At 43.1% G+C, this 25,125-nt stretch overlaps 1 protein-coding gene across 1 annotated transcript in view; it reads left to right on the forward strand.

Moving 5' to 3' along the window:
- The first annotated feature begins 4,998 nt into the window (after positions 1–4,998).
- Positions 4,999–25,125, forward strand: part of RABEP1 (rabaptin, RAB GTPase binding effector protein 1) — a 50,212-nt gene continuing 30,085 nt past the window's right edge. Inside the window, exon 1 of the mRNA XM_065695181.1 lies at positions 4,999–5,344. Coding sequence (XP_065551253.1) covers positions 5,311–5,344 — 34 coding nt within the window. The 5' untranslated portion in view covers positions 4,999–5,310. The remainder of the gene's footprint in view (positions 5,345–25,125) is intronic.

Here is a 25,125-nt window from a genome sequence, read left to right on the forward strand (position 1 = left end):
GAGCAGGCTATAGGGCACTAGCAGTTTAAACCAGTGTGGGAAGTTTTGCAGGCATATCTGCTGAACCCCTTTTCTTCCTTCTCTGTGTGTCTGTAGAGAACTTTGTTAATACAGGTATAGGGAGTCTAAATGGGTTATGGCATATTTTTAGATCTTCCAGTGAAGGGGTGTGTAAGTACAAAGCAGTGTTGGTTTTGTGCCTCCCTGCAGTGACAATTCTAATGAAGCATCGCTGAGCAAGGTTACCCAAAGGACTACGTTTTTAATGTGTCCTTTGCTATGCACATTGAATGAGTTTCTGATTCCTTGCTTATTTTGCAGTAAGAAAAATTGTTTAGTTTCATGGTACATCACAATATTCAATGAGCTTGCCCCTTGGGAACCCAGAGAGCTTTCAAATCTTAATATAGACATCTTTCAAATGAGATCATTAATGTGCATATATCTGGATTTAGGGCCAATGCAAGCACTTTGTTTTTTGCCTGCCAGATTTTCATTTTTGGCTTCATTTGCTTCCCATATATTCAAAGAACTGGACCACATGGAATCCTTTAAACAATAGATGGGACAACATAATTTTTCAATAGCTCTTGAAAAGGTTTTTAATCACATGAACTATTCCAGGGTTCGCTAAGAAGTTACTATTGCAAATAATGTAATTGTTCCAGACTGAATCCCTTGCATTCCAGAATAACTTGAAGCAAAGAGCATGACTGATTTGGGATTTTTAACCAACCTCTTTATGGTAATACTTAGATGAATGTAAATTTTGTCCAAAAGCTTTGTATTAAAAGGAAAGGACCAAAACCTACAAACACTCATATCTGCAGAGCTAATATTTAATGCTAATACCCCATCAATCTCAACAAAAGGAAAATAAACTTCTAAACATTAGGGAAGTCTGTAGGCTATTTTAAACAAATAAAAGAGTGAGGAAAACAGTAGACAAACTCTGGCAAACCTAGAAATATTTAAAGTGCAAGCACTAAGTTCTGGTTTTCCTCTTCTCTTTGCTAGAAGGACAAGTACTTGCCTTCTGAATGAACCCAAGACTTGCTATCGTGAGCAGCTGAGTCCCTCCTTAAAGATGCATACAACTTCTGCTTCCCTGGGCTTCACCTGCAGTTAAGAACACTCAATTTTGTCTGGACAGATGTTGACTCTCTACATTCAAACATTCCCATTGCACTCATCTCAAGACAACATCATTTCATGGTTTGTTCAGTGAAGGAGTCTCTTACCAAAATCTTCACTGTGTAATATCTACAGGTAGAGTCATGTAGAACAGATGGCTATAGATAGCATGTGAGATAGTTGGTCTTGGAATTAGTTTTCCTACTTGCTCAGGCAGAGGATCCTCAGTTCTAGAGTTTTCTTCCTCTCCGAGCGCAGTGCAGTCTAGTCTAGCAACCCACAGAGCCTCTTCCCAAATCTGCCTTCTTACCCAGCTTTCTTGGATGAATTGAATTAAACAGTGGATGGTTTATGAGACGAACACCATGGGGAGCAGGGCCTGTAATTCACTGCATACTGCTACCATACAGGGCACAATAGAACTGAACTTCTTTGTGGCCAGTAGGCCAGTAAAGCAGCATAAATGGGAAACAGCACAATTCAGAGGGTCTTTTTGATCTCCATTTTGATTCTGTGCTACAGGCCAGCTTCTCATTTTCCACACATCAGCCTGTTTCCGCTGAATTCACACCAGATGTAGACTTGGCCCTGCAAGTCCAGAACTTCAGTTTACCTTTTTAAAGACTCTGTTTTTTGTATAATCAGCTGCTGTATAAAACAACAGTATCTTGTACCATTCAAAACCAAAGGAATTACTTCTGTATTTTATTAGTCTCATTTCCTGCAAATACAAAGCTTTCATGATTCTACTCTTCATCAGTCTGATCAGAGCCCTTGGTCCTCTGATCATCCACACCAAGGGACTTGCTAGAGTGTACAATGACTTCCCCCAAAGCTGTGTACTTTGTGGCAAGTTGTAGTACAATGTATGTAATTGGGTCTTGTCCTGATACAGAGTTGGGACATAGCCAGGGTAACTCCGGCTATGTCCCGATAGGATCTGGGCCTAGGATCTGGGCCTAGTTTCAGAGATAGCGACAGTGATCATTTTTTTAAAGCCTAATGAAAAGAGATGATTCAGTTGAAGTGCTCCAATTAAAGAAAAAAAATAAACAAAAGAAGGAAAAGGAAAAAGAAAAGCCACAGAAAGATTAAAAAATAGTAGAAGTTTCACTTGGAACTTGAGCATACATGAACATCGAATCAATCACAAGACTGATCTATTACAGAATCACAGAATCCCAAGGGTTGGAAGGGACCTCAAAAGATCATCTAGTCCAACCCCCCTGCAAGAGCAGGGTAACCTACAGTACATCACACAGGAACTTGTCCAGGCGGGCCTTGAATATCTCCAGTGTAGGAGACCCCACAACCCCCCTGGGCAACCTGTTCCAGTGCTCTGTCACTCTTACAGTAAAGAAGTTCTTCCTGATGTTAACGTGGAACTTCCTATGCTCCAGTTTACACCCATTGCCCCTTGTCCTATCACTGGATATCACTGAAAAAAGCCTAGCTCCATCATCCTGACACCCACCCTTTACATATTTGTAAACATTGATGAGGTCACCCCTCAGTCTCCTCTTTTGCAAGCTAAAGAGACCCAGCTCCCTCAGCCTCTCCTCATAAGGGAGATGTTCCACTCCCTTAATCATCTTTGTGGCTCTGCGCTGGACTCCTTCAAGCAATTCCCTGTCCTTCTTGAACAGAGGGGCCCAGAACTGGACGCAATATTCCAGATGCGGCCTCACCAAGGCTGAGTAGAGGGGGAAAACAGGTTTAATTGGCTCTTTTGCTACTTGTTTTACTTTCCTCAGGCAAAAAGAAAATACGTCTTCTCTCCTAGATGTGTTATGTATTTCACTTCACTACTCTCTTTGCAAACCAAATCACCACAGTCCCCCTCAATTTACTCCTGGTCTCCCTTGAGAGTACACACTCACTGCTTCTCACTGGATGTTACTGTCTAAACAGGAGCTGCAAAAATTCTCCTTTCCAATAAGGCTGCAAAATTACGTTTGAGGCAGAGTGCAAGGTGCCAGCTACTCCTCCAGCTTGTGCTAGCACAGCACACACTCTCCAGGAAGATGCATCTTCCATTACCTCGTGTCTGCAGTTTGTGGTAGTGATGCTGAAAACAGCCATGTTTGACTTGCAAGCCAAATGTATTTGATAAAAATGCATGGGATTCTAGAGGCTTTGTTATTCCTGGAGCAGCTTATTCCAGAAATAGTCTCTGCCCACCTGCAGCTCTCAGCTCTGATCCATGCCTCACTGATTCATTAATACTGCGATTGTCCAACACTTACAGCAACGGAATTCAGGATTTTTGGTGTCTGCTGGTTCTGCCACTGCAACAGACTTGTTTCTAGGACTGCAAACCACTGTTAAAACCTCGCTTACCTCTTCTAAGGTTTAACTGAGCCATGTTGGAAAATCCTTTGAGACCAAGGCTATGAGAACTACAAGTGATTAGAATTAAATGGGACATTTTTGGAGGCAAAGAGGAAATTATCCAGTTGTTCCAGGTTACAAGCCATTGTGACTAGATACTGCATAAACCTTGGCCTCTGTCATGTTCAATTACTGTCTAGAAAAAGGAGTAAAGATTAAGTAAGAACCAAACCTACCAAGCTAGTACAGCTTTAGACTGGAAAACAAGAAGGGGGGGGGGAAGGGGGGGGGCGTACAAGCCCCATAAGTTTTTCTATTCTTCAAACTACGGTATAAAACCCATTTAATATGCACCCCCAAGAGTTCTGATTAAGATTTTGAAATGTTGCAATTCCAATAGTCAGTATTTTGCCTATAGAAGTGATGGAAGAGAGACGATATTTATCCCTTAATAAGCACTTGTAGGTACAACAGATATCAAGTCTGATATTATCTTACCTTCTGTTTGCAGCAGGGGTGATGCACGAGTCTCATCCAGGCCGAATCAAAATGTGTGGGAGTTTTGCCTTGACATGAACAGGATGAAAACAGCTGCCGGTATGGGGGGGTTTGGGGTACTCATACGAACGCACACCAGGACAGAGTTTCAAGAGCTGTTCTCTTCATTAGGCCTAGATTTTCAAAAGGATTCTCCCAATATTCACAAAAAGAAAGCCCGACATGCCTCAAGTTGGGAACACTGAAGAGTTGTCTTCAGTTTAAGCCTGTACTTTACAGTAGCAAAAACTGAAAAGATTTACCTCAAAATAGGCAAAATGTAAAAGACTACTTTTCGGAGGTTCCCCATTTCAAGTTTGTATTTGGTTCAACTGAGCAGAAACGTCACATGAAACGCAGAAACCCACACCTTGCCATACCATGTCTTTGATTGCAAGGCCTTAAAAACTGCAGGAGCAAGTGAGATTCAGCTTAAAAATGAGGTTTTGGGAATGCAAACCCTAAGGCCAGCTGTAAGAGATCAGGCCATTACAAGACTTGCTATCAACTCTTCACTCTAACTCTTCCCATGGTTTTACATGCCCTCAATGGATGTAAATCTACTTTTTTATTGCTAAAAGCATGGCGCTCAGACCCCCATCTCCCAGGGGGTGGAAGGATTAATGCCCTCCTCCACCAGCGCAGACCAATGCCCCATAGGGTGGGGGGAAGAGATCCTGTGGCCCGGCAAGCTCCATCCGCCACCGCAGCCCCGGCCACGCCAGCTTCCCTGCGAAGCACAGCACCGTTTTGTTGCCCTCACAGCCCCGGCGGTGTCCCGCTGCCGCTCGGCCACGCCGAGGCGGGGGAACCGGCCGGGAGCAGGGGGCAGGCGGCGGCTGGGCCGCGAGTGAGCCTGAGGGTGGACTCGGGGCGGCGGAACCCCGCTGGGCGCCTTCGGCCCCGCCAGCTCCTCCATCGAGGCCGCCGCCGCCTCGGCCCTGCCCGCCACGGGCGGAGGCCTCAGCCCCGCTCCCGCCGGGGCCGGCTCTGCCCCCCCTCTCGGCCACCGGGTGCCAAAGCAGCTCAGCAGGTGCCGGGCGGCGGCCGGCCGAGGGAAGCCGCCGCGGCCCCGGCCCTCCCAGCTCCGGTGGCGGCGGCCGGTCCCGTGGTCTCACCGTGGGCGCCTGCGCGGCGCTCCTCCTCCTCCCGCCGGCGGCGGCCGCTGTCAGGATGAGGCGGAGGAGGCGGAGGTCTGGGCCGGCAGCTCTCGACTCTCGCCGGGGCCCCCTGGCGTAGCGGTTCCCGCTCCGACGGCGCGGCTGGAGGCGGAGGAGGCCGAGGCGGCGCCGCCCGCCCTCCGCAGCCATGGCCCAGCCCGGCCCGAGCCCTCCAACGGACGGTAAATGGGGATGCGGCCTCTCTTCGCGGAGCCGGGCGGTTGCGGCCTGCCCAGCCCTGGGCTCGCCTGCGGGGCCGCGCCGGCCGGGGGGCAGCGGCCTGGAGGAGGCGGCCTTGCGGGGCCGCGACGGTGGGTGGTGAGGGCAGCGAGGAGGTAGGATCGGCCGGGCAGGGTGCGTGGGGCACGGCCCGCGATGGAGAGGCCTGCGGTGCCCGGGGCGGGGGGGCTTGTACCCGGCCCTAGGCGGGTGAGCGCCTGGGGGGGAGCTTGGCCGGGAGAGGTGGGCCGGGGAGGCCTTGGGAGGGCGAAGGGGGGCATCGCAGGGGGTTATTAGTTTGTAAATGGGTTTAATGTGGAGCAAGGGCGGCTCCCCAGCGCTGAGGAGGGAGGATAATGCTTCGGAGCATTATCAGGAGCGCTGCTGGCTCCTGCCAGGAAAGGGGCTCCCAGCCTGCGTGTGCGGTGGGATGAGGAAGGCCTCCCGCCCTGGGCAGGAGCGGGGGGGAAAGGGTGGTGATGCTCGTATCCAGGTAGACATTGATCGACTGGGTAGGACTCTGTCATTGATTTAGCCGCAGCAGGTGATGTTGGGCTGTATTCGATCTGTGCATGCAGCAGAAAGGCTCTTCGGGGGTTTGAGGTCAGGACACTTGGTGTGGACAGTTCATTCCTGTGCTGGAAAACACAAACTGACAGCTCTTCTCTCAAGATGGTATTTACCTGTGCAAGAGGCAGCTAAGCTTTCCCTGAATGTTTTTGTTATGGAAAGGTTATTTGTGTCTGATCTGGGAGGAATTACGGACAAGATAGTATTTTTTCCCCTTAGAATAGGTTACAGAACTGTGTGCATATCAGAGAAAGTGTAAGTAATGCTTGGCTGGACGGATGGGATTGAAGGGGCAGTGTTTAGTGTATGGGATATATGGGAGGGGCAAGAGAGCAAGAAATGTAGGTTGAGGCTGGACAGGTTGTAGAAGTAGGACTAGAGAGATGTGCAGAATCCTGAAGGATAGGTGCTTACCCAGCCATGGGACTATGCTTGAGCTCTCTTTTTAGAGAGCAGCTGAGTTTCCCTGGGAAAGCACTGTTAGAAAAGGGCAATCGTGTATTCTTAATTATGCATATCTAGGGAATTGTGTGGGCTTTTTCTTTTTTAGTGGAGTTGCACCAGAAAGTGCTTCTCCTCAGGGATTTCACTATTCCAATCTACCTTTTTACAGTGTTAAAGATGAAGGTGCTTAGCTTGTGGGGGTTTTCCCTACATTAAGGCCAATGATTGCACACTTGTCCTTCTAGAGCACTAAAGGGAAGGTGAATTTGCTTGCTGTCATGCTTGTAAGATCAGTGTTGGTATGGGTTGCTCTTGTGTACTTTCTGATGAATAACCATTGTTTATTGTTCTTTAGCCTGTTCTTCTGAAAGCTACAGAACAACTTCCAACATATTTTCTTCTTGACTCTTGCAAAGTTGTCTGATTGCAGGTGTGCAGCGGAGCTGTGCATTGTACAAATGTTTGCTGCCTCTTGACCAGGAAAGGTAGTTGTATGTTACTAGTATATTTGAAGTTCCAAGTTGCGAAGATTTTATTTTGTTGTAGATGTTGTTCTTTAACATAAAAGAAGGCAAAAAGGTGCAAGTAAAATTTAGTAATTAGGTAGGTTGATGAAGTCTTTCTTGTAGGAGGTACCAATTGTTGTCTTTCTCATGCTTACTAGCTGTGGGAAGACGAGGATGCTGTAAATAAGACACATGGCAGAAGGGAGCTGCCTGCACATTGGATGGATTCTGAAAGTGGTTGCTGTGTTCTCACACTAAACAATTAGAGCTCCTAAAATGGTTCCTCTCCCTCATCCTCCTTTGGTGGTAATAGGACCAGTTTGGGGGGGTTTAATCCACTCAGATTACTATACTGTTGTTATCATGTGTGTTGGTATTATTTTTAAATACCTTGCCAAAAGTGTGCCTTGAAACTTCTCCATTCTGTTTCATATAGAGAAAATATTGAAGAAAGGAATTGCTTAGTATTTTTAGTTGTCTGCACTGAATTTATTGCTTAAAGGAGTAGTATAACCTCTGATTTAAGATTACATGTGACAAAATAGAACTGGGTTAGTATGTTCCCCTAAGGAAAAATAATGGCTTGTTATAACTACTTATATTGATTATAAATGCCTTATGCATTCTTTATTTCTGCAGGACACATCAGCTATGATTTTCTTGTTGTTGTTGAAAGCAAGTATAAAAGAACTAGTATTTCTCTTGTAGTAATAACATATGGAACATCAGGAGAGGAATATGATACAGAATGTATATTCTATTCTATACTGAAATGAAAATGGGCCCAAGAAGAGGGGAAGGCATAGCATAAAGATACATGAAAAGAATGCAGTTCAGGCCCTACCCTAGTTTTGTACTTTGCCTTAGTATAGATGTTCATAACCCTCTAATTCTTTTGTGTGTGGTAATAGAGTTTCCATACGATAGCAATCACAGGCTGAGTGCAGAGTCCTTTCGCTGATGTAGCTGTGTGCACTGTGCTGTGAACTCATAGCTAATGGTGTCAACCTGTGCTGCAAGTAGGTGTGTGCTGCTTATTGATCCTGGTCAAAGTGCTTTAATTTCTGTGTGTTGTCTCGATTGTGTGACTGGAACAGAAATGCCTTATTTTTCCAAACATTTTTCTTTTTGAGGGTGGTGTGCTCTCAGCCTCCCTGGGTTTAATTTGGGTCTGGATGCTTGCCAGCTCTGAAAATAAGGTTACAAACAAAATATTTTGGCATCAGAATGCTCGGGCTTTAATATTATTCCCCATTTCATATCTGGAAAAAGCTTCAAGAAACTGCATTTACATAAAACATTAATTCTTCAAGACTAAAATGAATTACAATAATATGCAAATTATTAAACTCTTCTTAGTGCACTAGTAAACTTCAGCCATAGTACAGTCAGACTGGTAATTAGCATAACTGTTGGTATTATTCTGTGATAAAGGAAGCTGTTAATGGCACAGTCTATCAGATATCTTAATCAGAATTTGCCGGCAGAAAGCATTCATGCGGTATTGGAATAACTTGTTTCTACCCCTGTGCTTAGGCCAGTGAAAATGGTGTCTTTTTGTTGTGCTCAGAGATTCTGCCAGCTCTCAGGGGCAAGAACGCTCAGCTCTGCATGGAAGGTTGGAGGAGGCTGGCATATTGATTTTAGTACCACTAGCAGTGCCATGAGCAGCATTGCTTCCCTGTGGCAATAGTATGGGATCCTGGCAAGAGCAAAGACTCGCTGCCGCTGTACTTCTCACATATTCCCATAGCTGAGCATTGGTAGCGGAGGGGTAGGGGATGTCACATAGAAAATTAAGTAACAAAACTTAAGCCTTAGATGCTTTTATGCTTCTAGTTATTTTCCTTGTCAGTATCACATTTAGATGAAATTGAAGTATCTGAAAATGTGACCACTCATCTCAAAAGCCGGGTGTGGTTGGTAGGGGACTGATTTTGAGTGCTGAAGTTCAGCTGTTGATGTAACTGTCAAATGTTAAACTCTTCTCTTGGGGAGTAACTTCAAAATTGTTGGTACTTTCCAAGAGCCAAAAAATGTCTTCCCTCACTTTCATTTTGCTTTGTCCTAGCTTTATTATTATTTAATATTATGAAATAAATATATTTTTAATAAAAAAACTACAAACATTCACAGGTTTGTTTTGTTTTTTTTTTTTAAGCACTCAGTTTCTCTGTGTCTGTTCAATGGACTAATCTGAGATTTGGCTTCAAACGCAAAGCAGACACCTTGAATGTACATTTTTCTACTTTTAAGAATTTCTAGGGAAGTTCTGGTCCATTCAGCAGGTCTGTTTGCTCTGGAGTAGAAATATACCCATTCTGGGTGTCTGGTTTGCTGCTGAAGCCAAGTCCCAAATCTCTCTCTTAACTTTGAAGGATACCCTGACCCTGTTAATTATAATTAGCTGTTGACTTGCGTGAAGGCACAACGAACATATTTTAACACATGGACTGACTCTCTTGTATTTCAAACATTGGAAAATAGAAATTCTTTGCCCATTTCTGTTGCTGCTTGTCCACTTGATCATCCTCACAGAGAAGATGGCTTTTGCAACTGTTTTCTTCCCTTTCTGGCCTGCTGCTTCAAGATGCTTAGTTGCTTTCCCATAGCCCTCTGTGGGTGGAGCAGATTCCCACTGTGGAACTAGTTTCTGTGCACTTCCTTGAAAGTGACTGAAGAGGAATTTTGTTTTAAAACTTTGAAAAAGCTAAACCAAACAGTGTGTCTCGGCGTGGGAGCAGACCAAATCCCATAGGCTTCACCACGTGTGATGGCTGAATGGCAGGCTTCCTGGGTTGTCACTCCGGGCACTTTATTAAAAATACCTTTCAGATGTGAAGTTTTCCATGTTACATTTGGATATTTGATTATATTGGGTATTGTTAAAAAAATATGTAGTTAAAAAGAAAAGCAAAACCAGGAGGTTATGGCTTTACTGTGACTGAAGTTTTCCAAGATAAGAACTGGGAACACTGATACGCAGCACTTACTAAGCAGACTCTTGACAGCAAGGTTGGGGAGAAAAGATAACTAGCTATAAATGCCATTGTGTGTGTGTGTATTTAAGAGGAGCATCCTTCACTCCAAAGGTCTAGTGGTTCATAGTCTTTACTTGCAGAATTGTTTCTAGTGACTGACTTAGTGGTGTTTGAGTTAATGGTACTAGCCTCTGCAAGTTATTCTATAAATAGAGTAAGCATTGTGTAATTTTAGTCATGGTATAGTCAGTTAAACATGATGATGAATTATCTCTGGAAAAAATTGCAATAATTTTATATTTTCACATAAATTAACATAGGAGGAACAAGTGAGTAGCACACTTGTAGTTAGTATTTCTGTGTTTTTCAGAAACTAGAGCATTGCTTTTTAGCTCTTCATTGAAATACACCTGGTGCTTGAGAAAACATCTGAGTTGTCCTGAAGCTTTATAGCAATGCCAATAGTACCTTAAGAATGCAGAACTGCAGCATGGCTGCTCGTGTAATGAGGAATTGCTGTGTTTGATTGATTGATTTATTTCCATTCATGTCTGCTTCTGTCAGCCACAACTGCTGTTGGCATTCAGCTGACTTGTGGCGCTTCTTCTCTTTCGTGTTGCCATCCTATGCTTGTCTTCCCTGGCCTGACTCCTCCAAATACAACAAAGAGGGGAAAATAGAAGCTTTTGAATCACACTTCACATCTGTTTCCATCTCCCCTGGCAATTTCTGCTTCCACACAGTTAAGTGGAAGAAATGTGGTCTTACTTGACCTTTGGTCACAGATTTTTAACTCTCCAGTCAAACAGCCAGTCATTTGACCTTGTCTTGGGCAGCTCCTGCTCTTCAGCTAATCATCCAGTTTCCTCAGTCGCAGCCATCATCTCATCTTCTTTAAACATTGGTCTCCTTCTCATAGGCCTTTTGCAACCTCCACTCTGTGGGTGTTGGTGTACCTGGTCCTTGTTTTGGCTGCTCCCTGCTTGCTCTGCTTCGCAGTGAGCGTACCTTTGCTCTCCATTTACTCTGTGCTTCCATTCTTCTTCTGGAGAAAATTGCATGACCCTGCAAACTTCCTCTGTGAAAAATGTCTTCCAAGCAGCATTGCTCCCTGGCTGTGTTGGATCTTGGTTTGTTTAATATCTTTCTTTATTTAAGATCTTTCAGTTTCTTTTACTAAGAAGGGAAGGTCTTCTTATGCTTTACTCTTGGTATAGAGCAGGAGCAACTCAACTGCTTTTCAGCCTTGCCTTACCTGTGTTCAGGTTCTGAATGTTTTCTCAGAACAGGTTATAGTATTTTGCAACTAATGATCATTACTCACTCATCTATTTATCATACGGTTGGCTGACGTCTAATTCTTTAATACCTTCCTTGGTATCTTTTAAAGCAAAGCAGTTAAGTGCCTCACAGCAAAAATTAATTGCTGGAAGTTAATTTCTGCCTTTTGAAAAGGTAGAAAAATGTCAAAGTTCTGTCTTTTGGCTGTCAGAGCAGTTCTGAAAGCTGATATCAGTAGAGAGCAGGGCAGGAAACATGCACTGCTGAGATTTGCTGGGCTTGTTCTGTGAGCCCTGTCTGGTCTTGTGTGTCTGGCAGTGTTAAGAACTGAAAAATAAGATCTTAAAAACCAGCCTGATTTAGTTACTTAATAAGTGAAGAGCTGTGTCTTACTGTGATGAGTCACGCCGAGAGCAGAGATTTAAATTCAGGTGGGTTTTTTTTTGTTGTTAATATTTATTTTCTAGTTATATTTTGTGGAAAATGCTTTTCAGTGAAACGATGGAGCAAAAATGCAATAACAGGTCCAAGTTATACATGGCAAAGAGAATCAGAACCAGTAACTGAAAGATAACAAGCATTTGACAGTGAGGTGCTCCAATGGGAATGGCCTGTAGGTAAGAGGAAAGGCTTAACTGAGGATCAAACCAAACCAGCTTTGATTATAGCAGTGTTGCCCATGCCTTTAGGGAAGTGACCTGAATAGACTGTGTGGGTTTTATTGCATCTTTTGTCAATACATGTTTTTTAACTTACAGCTAATTGCTGCAAGATTTGAAATGCTTTTTTAAATAGCAACAAAAGAGAGGAATCTGTGAAACAAAAGAGCTCTCTTTCACCTCTTTTTGTCTGAGTGTTTCTGTGTAGAACTGTTTACCTGCCACACCTATGCCTTGGTACAGTAACTTCTGGTATTTGCATGGGTGGTCACCATTGAAATACCAACAGAAATTATTTTTGTGTTATATTTTCATCTGTGCTCCATCAGTGCTATGCAAAATGATGAGACAAGCACCATGGTTGATTGCTTGGAAAAAAAAAAAAGTACAGTAACTTGCAAACAGTAACTTGGGTACAACCACAGGGTATGAAACAATCCTTACATCTGTATTTTCAGTGTCATTGGCTTAATGTACATAGGGAGAAACACAGATGGGTGCTAGAAGTTACTGTTCAAGCAGTAATTATGTTAAACCATCCACTATAAATTTTCATATCTGGTACCCTTTTAAGAAAATTGCCTTTCCTAAGGCCTACTGAAATTCATATCAGACTCCCATTGACTTCAGACACAGGAATTGGAACATTCATCTTGCATTAACAGTAGTCTGTGCCAAAATCACTGTGATATAATTTAGCTGTGGTGTTCCTTGGTTTATTTTGGTGAAATATGAAGCATAAATTTGGCTCTATTAGTTCAAACCATCTGACAAGCTGGCATCTTTATGACATCCACCGCATATTTTAAATTCTCTTTTAAAGATTGGTTTCAAGTAAGGTTTTCTTAATTGCCACCTCATGATGCCTGTTTATATCTTCATCTTTGTGCTGTATCTAGAGATGTGTGGTAAATTAATGAGAAAGCAATTAGCCAGACTCAGGATTCTGTGCTTGACTGATGCTTCTAGCTGTGAACCTATTATAGCTGTCTGTCAGGTCTTCAGCTTCTGTTTCAGTTTTAGATGAAACTGGAGATAAAGATGCTAGATATCTAAATGGTGTAGGAACTCCTGATGCTACAAATGTTATGTTCATTTGAGGCATTGAGGGTTATGTTTAGCTGATGATACAGCAGGAAGGGTTGTAATAGCACGTTATAGGTCTAATCTAACTGCAGTGTTGTACTAGCATATTTGCCTTTAAACAGAAGTAAATCAATCAGAATCACAAAATCAAATGTGAGCCTAATCTTGATCTGGAATGCAAATGTTTTCTTGTATATTTTTATCTACAGCTCTAGGTTTTGTACCAGTCTAAATTCATCTGTACTGGAGTCACCCTTTCAAAAGCTGCGTTTGTCAAAACCTGTGTGTGTACAAACACTGATGGGAAACTTGAGCTTTGGAATTTGCTTTCCGATACAGATTAAGTTTGTAAGCTTTCCCTGGAGAGCCTTGAATGGAAATCAGGATTTGAGGAAGGTCATTTATCACTTACAAATGACAGTCATCAAGTCTTAAAAAGTGAGTTCTGCTGCATGAGTACAGTGATCTGTTGCCGCAAGGGAAAGTGCAGGACAAAAGGAAGGCCTGGCTATTTCTTTTGGCAAGCAGCATGCACTTAGGTTTAAACTGATTATCAAACTGGACCCATGGGCTGTGGTTTTATGTTGCAGTGGAGGCAATCTAGAAGGTTGCTGCTGCTGAATGGAGTGATCCTGCTCTCTTCTTCCTGCTCCCACAATGGCATTCCTGTCATTTCTTCTGTGCCACCTCTGTGCATTGGATCCATTACTCAGCCAGTTCAACTCAGTCACCTGGCTGATAACTGCTTACTGCTGGATTAATGAGTTTAATTTAGTGATACACCTGATGAGCATAAAGGAAAGGGTGGAGACCTTGTAGTAGTGATATGAGTGTCCAAGGGTATAGTTCAGTCTCTGTTTATCACAGTTTAAATCAGTCTACATCGTCGCCATCATGTTTGTGCCAGTTCTGGTATATTCTCAGCCAAGTGATAAGCCTGGGGACCTGGTTAGGCTAAAAACTGGCACTTACCTGCCATCCCCCAACTTGTTGCTGTGTCACTTCTCTGATCCTGTCACTGTACAGCCTCAAAGGCAGCATGGTGGGGATAAAAGGTGTGCGTGGTCAGGGTGAAGTGGGAACGCTGACTTACCTCTTCAGGTGACCATCAGTACTTAAGTTGATGTAAAATGTTCATAACTACAGGCTTAGTAAAGTCTTCATGTTCTATACTGCTTGTATCCCAGGCATATTTAATTAAATATTAATGCTGGAGGAGGATTTTCTTCCTTTTAGCTGTTCAGAAATTCGTTTGGTTGACTAGTGGTAGTAGAAAAACCCCATATATATATAGAATGTTGGCAGTGTTTTCTGTCAAGAAATAGATTATAGAGGCTTGGGGGAGTAGTATCCTGTTGTTCTCAGGGAAGCTATTAAATTGCTGTAGAAACCTTACTCCAAATGACAGGAACCATATCCTGTTCCTTATCAAAGAAAGATGGTAATCATCATTTATTATTTGTCATCTGGCAAAATTATTTTCCAGGCCATTTAGTAAGATTTATATCCTTTAAAATGTTACTCTAAGCACTATGTTTTCATGCCTGCAACCTGCTCTTCTGACAACTAACACTTGTAAATTACTCTGGAAGTAAGTCTTCACTTGTTACTTTTCTCAGTATCTTCTCTGCCTACCAGTTTGAGTGGCCAAGAAGGTATAGGGAGCCACAGAGGAAAAGAAATCCAGAGTCAACTCCCTTTTGTAATTCACACTGATAACTCTCAGGTTATGCATGAATTACTGCTGTTTCTGAAGCTTTGCTGATACCTGTACAGTGGTGCTGTCTGGTAGCTGCACATGTAGAAGTGGGTTCGCATGCTATTGATTATAGCAGCTTTTGAAAATGTTCCCAGAGATGCTGATTTCCTTGAAATGGCAGTCTCTCCATACCTGTAGTAACGGGAAACTACACAAGCCATTGGCTGTATAAATTTCACAGCAGTGATGACTTTCGGGGTTTTTCTGCATTATTTTCTTGGTCTAGCCATGAGCTTATGTCTCCAGTTGCACATTCATTTTTGTCACCTTCCTTTGAATTTTCAAGAGTGCTAGCTCATCATAAAATTTGTCTTTTCTGCTCAGAAACTGGGAAGCAGAGTATTCGGGATGGTCCAATCTGGATGCTCCCAAAGCTACACCTCAGTTGTCCCTGTGACAAATGTCAGGCAAGCACGAGATCTCAGACTAGTGGTCTGGGGGAAATATTTGAATTAATGGAATAGTTTTTATTTTTGAAGAAGCAATTTAATATAGAAGAACAATGCAGCAGGGTTGGTTTGTTGTGGTTTCTCCCCTGAAAGCTGAGTCATACTCTATTCACTTTTCCTCCCGAAAGAGGACCGCCTTTAATAAATCTGTAGGCGAAGGGATAAACGTAAGGAGTCAAAGGGACTTCTTTTCCCCTCCCACTCCCATTTTCATTTGATTCCCAAATGAATCAGCAAATAAATGATCTTGAAAGAAGATCAGTACTGAGTTTGTCTTGGCTTAGCAAATGTTTACATTGTAAGAAAACATATTTGTGGTGTTCGGTGACAGATTGTGAATGTGGCCTCCTATGTAGTGACGTGCGTGTCAGAATCTCTCCCTCAGTGGCTGTCAATCAGGAATGTTCTCTCATTTGATCAGAAGAGCAAATTTCAGATGGTTTATTAAAACAGACAATATCCTCATTTTAAATTTTGTTTTTCTTGCAAGATACGCTGAAACCCTCACTGTCAGGTGCAGTTGCTATGTGAAGTAGTTAAATCCTCTTCTGCATTTCGAGGTTATATCATGCAAATGATGAGATGTGGTAGCATGGAAAAGCTTGGCAGAAGCAGTTCTGTGTAAGTATGAAGACTCATTCATCTTTTCAGTGTTGCTTTGGTCAGGAAGTATTAAGTGACTTGACATTTTTGGGGGACTTGCTTTAAAATACTGTGGCATTGGAGTTGGTGGCTCTGCTTGAAGGAGGTGTTGTTATGGGCTGAAGGAACCTCCTCTGTCTGCTTAACGCATCCATTGTGTTGGACGTTTAACATACCATTTAATGCGATAGGACAGCCTGATGAAATAAAAGGAGTGGTGAAAGTGTGTGAAAGCTGACATGTTTGACAGATGCATTGTTTAAGCTTCTATGTATTAAATGCTCAAAAAGCTTTGCCGGAGGGATCAAGTCGGGCTGTGACTTCAGGGTATATAGATCTATCCAGGCTTTGAGCTGATAGTGTTGTAATCACAGTAGCAATGACGCTCAGTGCAAGCTGTGAGCCCCTGAAAATGTCACCAGTACCTGGATATGATACTTTCTCTGGGGGTTGATTCTGGCTGGACTCTGGGTGCCCACCGAAGCTGCTCTGTCATTCCCCTCCTCAGCTGGACAGGGGAGAGAAAATGCAAGGAAAGGCTTGAGATGACAGGGAGAGATCACTCAACAATTGCTGTTGTGGGCAAAACAGACTCAACTTGGGGAAATCGGTTTAATTTATTACCAATCAATCAAAGTAGGATAATGAGAAATAAAACCAAATCTTAAAACTTCCCCCCCCCCGCTTCTTCCTGGGCTCAACTTCACTCCTGAATTCTCTGCCTCCTCCCTGCCTGTGGTGCAGGGGGACAGGGATTGTGGGTGGTGTCAGTTCATCATCACACATTGTTGCTTCTTACTCTTCAGGGGAGGAGGACTCATACTCTTGCCCTGCACCAGTGTGGGGTCCCTTCCATGGGAGACAATTCTCCACCAACTTCTTCAATGTGAGTCCTTCATATGGGCTGCAGTTCTTCATTAACTGCCCCAGCGTGGCTCCCTCCCATGGGGTGCAGTCCTTCAGGAACAGATGGCTCCAGTGTGGGACCCCTGGGGGTCACAGGTCTTGCCAGTAAACCTGCTCTTGCATGGGCTTCTCTCTTCATGGGGCCACAGGTCCTGATGGGAGCCTACTCTGGTGCAGGATTCCCACAGAGTCCTTTGGTCATCCCCCTGCTCTGGTGTGAGGTTCTCCCCAGGCTGCAAGTGGATATCTGCTCCACTGTAGTCTTCCATGGGCTGTGGGGCCCAGTTTCACCATGGTCTGCGCCGTGGGTTGCAGGAGAATCTCTGGTGCCTGGAGCATCTCCTCCCGTCCCTCACTGACCTCTGGGTCTGCAGGGCTGCTTCTCTCACATATTCCCACTCTTCTCCAGCTGCAATTGCAGAGGTCTTCTCTTTCTTAGCTATGTTATCCCAGAGGTGCTACCACCATTGCTGATGGGTTTGGCCTTGGCCAGTGGTGGCTGTGTCTTGGAGCTGGCTGCACTGGCTCTGTCCGACAGAGGAAAAGCTTCCAGCAGCTTCTCTCAGAAGCCACCCCTTCAGCCCTCTGCTATCAAAACCTTGCTAAGCAAACCCATTCCACCCCTAACCTCTCTCATTTACGTGTCTAGGAATTATCACTAAAATCCACATACAACACAATATTCACAAGCTTCACTCACATCAACAACAAAAAAGAATTCCCCATGCCAAAATCAAAAACATCATCACATCACTGTATGAAAGTGGAGAATTTGCACACAATAACACCCCTCATCCCTTCACCACCGTTTCAAGAACCAAAATTGCCCATGACTTGGATACTTAACCTTCTGCTGAGTTTTGTGCAGCCATCCCCTATGGTCTTGTTTGCTCAAGCAGTGCCTAGTTTGAGTAAATGTACACAGCCTGTAGAGTAAATAAACCCTTCATAAACCCCAGAAGTCATTGAGCTTCTTTCCTGCAGTCGTCTTTTAAAATTGATCCTCTTGTGAAGAGCGGTTATAAAAAATGAAGGTCTGTTAAAGCAAAGGGCATAAATGTGCCACTGAGAGAGCAGGGAGAATGCTGATGAGTGGGATGAGATTGGGAATTCGGTTCTCTCCATTTTGTGTCACTAGAGATGAATTCAAAGTTCACCAGACTGTAGCTTGCTGTGGGCTTTTGAAATACTCTGCTCTGCATTCAAGCTTACCAAGCTCTGCCTGCCTGAGATTTGCTGATGGTAGCAGCAGGATGCAGCCAAAATGCTTTCTGTAGGATAACCTTAGCGTCCGGGTGACTTCTCTGACACTGAGGTTCACCCACTGCTGTCCTATTTAAGTTATCACTGAAATGATGAGGCCCAAAATGAAAAGTGCTAACAAATAACATTTTCCTGAAATGTTATAAGGGATTATTCTCCCCACCTGCATTCAGCAATGGCAGAAATGAAGTAAAAACTAATGATGCCAGAACCCCTCATGCATCAAGTTGAAACTTCCATAGGGAAAATTGTGCGCACAAAACTGAGAGGGCTGATGGTAGTGCTAGTTAAATGGTGAAGGCAAAACTAGCTGCTCTGTTAAGTGATGTAGGAAAAGCCATGCCTTAATGATGGAGGTAGGGACTGTCCTTGGGAAGAAATGGTGCTTTTAGCAATGAAAGATGAATTGCTGGAAGAAAATTCAAGCCCACTTCTGTCAACACGGACATATGCAATTAACTGCATTCCTGTGATACTTGATGTGAGTGAATGCTGTTCCACTGAAATCTAATATATATAATGTTTAACTAAGCATCAATGTAAAACTAGGCTTAAGTTACCTGGGGCAGAATGACTAAATGGGTAGAAGAGGTGAGGAGCATTACTCATCACATGAAGTGGGCTTATCAAAACTGGGAAGAAGTCAGGAGTGGTTCCACTTTACTGAGTGCAAATGGAGTGTTAAGGGATGGGGAATTGGACCCCAGAACAGCAACTGCCTGGGTTTGTGTCCAAGAAAGAAGAGGAGGGAGGCAGTAACAAAGCAAGGAAGTAGTTAACATGTGAGTGCTGTGAAAAGGGAGAGAAAAAGTGGGAAGTGGAAAAAAAAAAAAAGAGGAAGCAGAAGCAGTACATTGGCTTTTTTCCCATGTAATGATGCTGGATAAACATACTTTGGGGAAGATTTCAGTAAAAATGGTTGTACACCAAAGATCTAGGACAGCATGTTGTCTTACTAACAAGCATTGAGTGACATTTTTGGTAACTCGTGTTTGACCTGAACCTGGAAATGCTCTCAGGTTTGTTTGCCTGCTGCACCAATGTAAAGCAGGTGTAACTTTGGTGCTGATCTTGAGCAACACTTCACAGTGAACAGCAGCTGGTGGAAACAGCACCAAGATCTTCAGAGATGATGCCCCTGTGAAATGCAAGCAGCTCATGTCAAATGCCATGAAGATGGTCCTATGATGCAAGTGATGCAAGTTTGTACAATATCATGGCAAACATTGCTGAGCAGTTATTGTGTATGGCTGTTCAACTGTGCAGGGGTAGTTAAGCCATTTAAAGGACCCTTATTTTCTCTTCCCTTTATTCTTGTCTTAGTTGTATTATAGAAGAGTATATTCCCATTTAGTCAAACACCTCCATTTCTTTAGATTTTAATTGTAGTGGCCTTTGTTTTTTTCCTGAGATCCTTAACATAGCACGTTATACAGTGTTTAACATAAAGGAAAATAGAGTAGGAATAGGCACTACTAGGGCTAAAAGTTACAGTGGAAAGGTGTGTTTCAGTCATTCAACTTGAATGAAAAATAGTATTACTTTCAAAGTTTAATAGTATATTGCAAACTTCCATTAATGTAATCATTATAATGTGGTTAGATGTTCATAATATGCAGTGCTCAGCTGAATATTTTTGATCCTGCAATTACTAATTCATTGGAATAAATAAAAAGATACTGTAACAGATATGATGCAGCAAGGTTCAATTCAGTATCGTAGGTGAGATCTGCGTTTGTCAACAGTCCTAAGTTTTTTACGTAGATAGCGTTAAAGTTGTACTGGACTGTTTGCCTGTGGATGTTTAGTCAATAGAGAACACACTGTGGATATTAAATTGTTGGATGAATGCAATAATGTCTCTGAAAGCCAAAATGGGGAACTGCCTCAGAGTTATTTCTGCAGAACTACTTAGTGGTAACACTGGTGAGCAGCAGCACATTTTCCTCTGCAAAGCTGTTGGTTCGAACCATTTCTTTTTCCTCTTCTGTAGCTTAAGTTATCATCATTTCATGCAGTGAAGTACTCTGGAAAGGAGAGGTGTGGCAATCCAAAGGGATTTGTTGCCACCCTGAAAACAAGTGTCAAGTGAGGAGTCTGGTGTAATTCGCTGTCTTCAAATAAAACTAGGAAAGTTTATGCTGACCAGAAATGGATTTAACCATTTGTCCAGGTGAATAAAATACTTAATGCAAGTTTGGGAAAACCAGATAATTCTTTTCTTCCTTTTTTTTCCACTTCAGTTTAGTCTGCCGCTGCTGAATATCTCTGTGGAAAGAGCAAATTTTGTTCCTTGAAAAGAAAGCAACCTCCATTTATGAGTCAGGAATTACTTCTGTTCAATGTATTTATTAAAAGAACCATGATCTATTCCTTTGCTTCCGGGTGCCTGTCGCAGAACGGGCTGTATTGGAGTATATTTTAAGAATGTGGGAGCTTTTGGGGGGGTTATTTATGTATTTATATAATCAAATCCTGTTTGAAGAAAACAAAGGCTTTTGCAGTCTAAACACACGTCCTGGTGGCAGACTCTTACATTAAAAATTTATATGCTAAGATAATTGTGGCTCCAGAATGATGTCATAGTAAATGAAAATGAGTACTCTTAGGATAAGTATAAAGAAAAATATGCAGCCATATATGTTTATTTGTCCATACTCCTGTCTTGAGCAGTCATGACAGGAAAAGAAGGAGGTAGAAAATGACAGAAGAATAACAGAAGTGGATGGTGGTTGTTGTTGTTAATAATAATTATTTCATTTTTGTCTCAAGGAAGTTTATTGTATATATAGGGTTTTTTTTCTGTTCTGTTTTTCAGATTTCAGCTATGTAGGACTGAACTCTTGATGTCATGTTTGGCACTTTAAATATCAAGTAGAAAGCTTGGTGGTATTAATTTTGTGAAGAGATTTAGTACTCAAAAATAGCCTTATTGATAATCAGCTTTGTCTGTCTTGCTTCTGGAATGGTTACTCCGTGTTTGTGTAACTGGAAGCTTTGTCATACATAAAATTTAATCCTTTTGGGAGCTGATCTGCGGAACAGCATTTCAGTAACTACTCGGTGAGAAATGTGTGTTCGTTCCTGGGTTTTCCTTGAATTGAAGCTTTGCTGTGTAGTGGGTTAAGAGAAAGTTGCCTCTTTTTCACTAGAGTTTCTCTTTGTGTAATCCTGTAGTTTCATGGTTCTCCCATCAATTGATGACTCCACTCTGAATTAAGTTTTGCTGCCCTTCTTTTGGGTTCTTCTACCTGGTTAAGCCACAAAACAGCATACTCTACTTGGCTGTAATGTTAGTGTGAAACAGGGAGATGGTGATCCTGATATGTCTGCAAAAATCTGTGCTCCTTAGGAACAAATAAGTAGTTTAATGGGCATATCCATTGTCAGGAGCCTATTTGCCTTAATACATTGGGGGAAAAGTGTTATTTACAGCTACTAAACTGTTGGCCAAAAGGACTTCTTGTGTGCTTGTTTGTTTTTCAGTTTGGCACATCAATTTTCATTTAAATTCTCAATAGTCAGGAGTTAAGGAATTTGGTCTGCTTTCAGAAGTTAAGAAATTGGGTCTTCAGGGGTTTTGTTTGTTTCTTGGTGAGTTGGGGCTCTAATTAGGGAATCAGGTCTTCTACTACTGCTTTTATGACTTACAGCATGTTCTGTGCCTGTTTTGATCTCATGTGTGACACAAGATCCTCTTTCAGTTAGGTGTAGCTCCACCAGAACTGACCATCTGTCAGACTTTGTTTACTGTATACTTCACTGGTGTCATTAAACACTGATAGCTGCATTTCTGTGCATGGAAATAGGTGCATAGGGACAGCAGTCCTGGCAAGTTAATGAATACTGTCACTGCAAAATGTGTGGTTGGGCTTGGGATTGATTTTAAATTGATAGCCTGTTGATGGTAAATAAAAAGTTTTCAGCTCTGTTACAGACCTGGGCTGAGTTGGGCCTAAATTCAGAGCAAGAAGTAAGCTATAAATGAGAAAGGCTAATTGAAAAAATCTAGGAATGAGCCCATTTCCTGCCATTGACTTCAGTGCGTTTCCAGGCAGACTTTAATCGGTGTTGTGCAGCCTCCCGTTACCTGCATCTGGCAGCTTGGGTTCACACTTTCCTTTTGGAGCGTCTCCATACAAATCATAGAAAGAAGAAAATGTTTTGTTAAGCTTAATCACTTACACTCAGCAGAAAGGAGGTAGCTGTCATGCTGTCTTAGAAAATAAACCTTCTTTTGCTTTTACTTTCTATGCATGTGCATTTCTAGGGGGTGATGGGTTGTATAGCTTACTGTCCTCCAGTTTATGTGCCTTGGATCACTGCAGTGTGGATATGCTAAGATCTGCCCTGAGCCATGTATGTAGTAGAGATGGTAAAACCACTTTAGACTTAGTATCCGAGTAGAAAAATGATGTTAATACACAGTAGCAGTGGTGCATGACCTGCAGGTGATACCTTAAATTGCTGGGGTTTTGAATGCCTGCAGCTGGTCCTGCAGAGCTCTGTTGTGGTGGAGGTTGATTATTTATTCATTGCTTTTTACACGTAACTGCCAGGCTGCAGAGAGGGGGATGCTGTAAAAATGGACGTAGTTAAATTGCATTTCCTGCATGGTGACTCTGCCATTTCTCTTTCTGCTAGGGCAGGAGGGTCTGAAAAGTTTGAGTCTGTTGTTCCCACAGCTTTAGCACACTTGAACTTTGTGCTTTTGTGGTGCCCTCTCATCCTTCCATCCTCTGCAGAAGCAACTCTCACCTTGGGAAGAAATGCAGCTTGTTTGCTTTGCACAACAGTTCTGATGGGCGCAGTGGCACAGCTGCTGCTGTCTCTCTGTGGGAGACAGAAAGAGAAACCAGTAAATAAGGAGGGCTTGAGTCTTCTTTGGGACAGGGGTTTGGCTGCAGTTGGTTTGATAACTGTCAGAATTAATGGTAAGCTCTTCTTGGTATGGTCTTCAAAGCAGTGTTTGTAAGGTGAGTGGTGTCCACATTCCTCCTTACTGTGTTGCACCTGTCCTGTGGAGACTCCTGTTCAGCCTGGAGAAGAGAAGGCTCAGGACAGACTTTAAAACAGTCTTCCAATACCTAAAAGGGGTTACAAGAAAGCTGGAGAGGGACTTTGGACAGGGGCCTGTAGGGACAGGCCAAGGGGAATGGCTTTAACCTGCCGAAAGAAGACTGAGATGAGCTCTTAGACAGAAGCTCTTCCCTGTGAGGGTGCTGAGGCACTGGCTGTGTTCAAGGCCAGGTTGGACACGGGGGCTTGGAGCAAGCTGCTCTAGGGGAAGGCGTCCCTGCCCATGGCAGGGGATTGGAACTGGATGAGCTTTAAGGTCCCTTCCAACCCAAACCTTTCTATGGTTCTAGAAATGTGCGTGTGGCTTCAGGCCTGCAGGCTGGCAGCTGCCTGGCTGGGCCTGCGCAGTTTAACCCGAACCGCAGCCATACAGCTCACTTAGGCTTTAGTGCCTCTAATGGTTTCCTTTCCACAGCTGAAACTGAGATCAAGCCCACCTCCTCAGCGCCAAGCCTGGCTTTTTGTTCCTCCAAGGTGTGAGGCACTGGGGCAGCTCACTGTGAGGGGCCAGCCAGTGAGCTGCTCTTTCCTCCAGGCTGTGGAAGCGGGAAGCAGCTTTGCTGGCATCATCTTCCCTCACAAGTAGTGGGGAGTGGAGATCTCAGCAAACCCTTTCCCTTTGGAAGACTTCAGCAAGAGATCAAAGGCAGCTCTCTAGCCTTGGAAAGCATTTTTGCTCCCTCAGCCTGGCTCCATGTGTGTTGTTGCTTCCCTGGTTTTGATGTAGCCACCTTCCTAACTCACTTGAAGCTTTGCTCTCAGTGTGTCGTCTTTGCTGCAGGTTCCTTTATTTTATGGAGAATATTCCTCTGCAGTTGGCTTTGCACTATCCAGGTAGGGTTGCTGGCTAGAAAAACTGATTTATTGATATTTAAGGTATATAAAAAAGTATATAAATTGGGATTTCAGTAGAAAAGCAACACTAAAATGTCTTTAGTCCTGGATCTACATTTATCTTTTAGCTGACAGATATAATGCTGTAATTTGTAACACTATAAGCCCTCATAACCAGCAGTTGGTACAACATACCTGTGCTTTTAAAAGGTTCTTTCATTTGTATCTGCTCTAAGTCACCAGGTACTAAAAATAAATATAAAGCAGCCAATCTCAGTGGCATTGAACATCCACTGTTTTACCACTGTAAGCTCTAGATCTAATTTCAGCTGTTTGTAAGTTCGATGCAGCCTTTGTACTATGTTGTCACTCCTTGCTTTTGGTGAGAAGCATGTTGGGTGTCATGTGTGAACGCTTCTGGTGGATCACTATTATGTATCTAGTCTGTGCTATACAGAGGCTGTAACTCACAAGAAGATTCAGCTTTGCACAACAGATTTGGAACGCGTCCATAAAATGCTTTTGCAGAACAGATAGAGAATTGTGTAGAGGAACATTATTTGCTCAGTGCATTGCACCGTGGAGATGGGTTTTGTTCTGGCTCATCTGTCTTTTGCTTCTGTTTCATATTTGAATTTTGAATTCTGAGGTGTGCAGTATAAAACTGTCTGGTACCTAAACGAGACCTAAACTTCTTGGGTGCAAAGTAGTCAGCGTTGCACACAAAAATCAGTATTACAGAGTTGGTGGTTGTGTGGGACCTCTATAGCACAATACAATGGTATTATATGTTTTCTTCAGTAATAACTGCTTTGTAGCAATCTTTAGGTGCTTTGTGGACTCTTTCTCTTTTGTTGTACCACCAGATCAACTGCTAATGCGGTGAATAGTGGAAAGTAGCGTGAGGATTTTTACCTGCTGGAAATGAGGAGGGTTTGATCTTGCTGAGTCTGTTTCACCTCCTTTTGGTGAACATGCAGAACTGAGCACAGGAAACGTAATGGCAGCTAATTTTCAGCTTAGGGGTTTTTCTGTGCTTAGTTCCTCAGTAGCTGTTAGCTGAGCAGTCACTTGTTTCCTTTGACCTCATCTTTGAGAACTTGGTGCTTTGTTGCGCAGCCTTCACACAGTATTCCTGTGCCTTGCGACTAATTTCCCGGCATTTTGGAAAGAAGCACTAATAGGAATCATTCTGGCCCTGTTTTTTTTCCCATTTCTTCCTTCATTGTATATAGAAAATTGCAGGGGTTTTGGGGGGGGAGGTTGATTGTTTTCTACAGAATTC

This window comes from Lathamus discolor, chromosome 14, assembly GCF_037157495.1.
Source record: "Lathamus discolor isolate bLatDis1 chromosome 14, bLatDis1.hap1, whole genome shotgun sequence".
Classification (NCBI taxonomy): domain Eukaryota; kingdom Metazoa; phylum Chordata; class Aves; order Psittaciformes; family Psittacidae; genus Lathamus; species Lathamus discolor.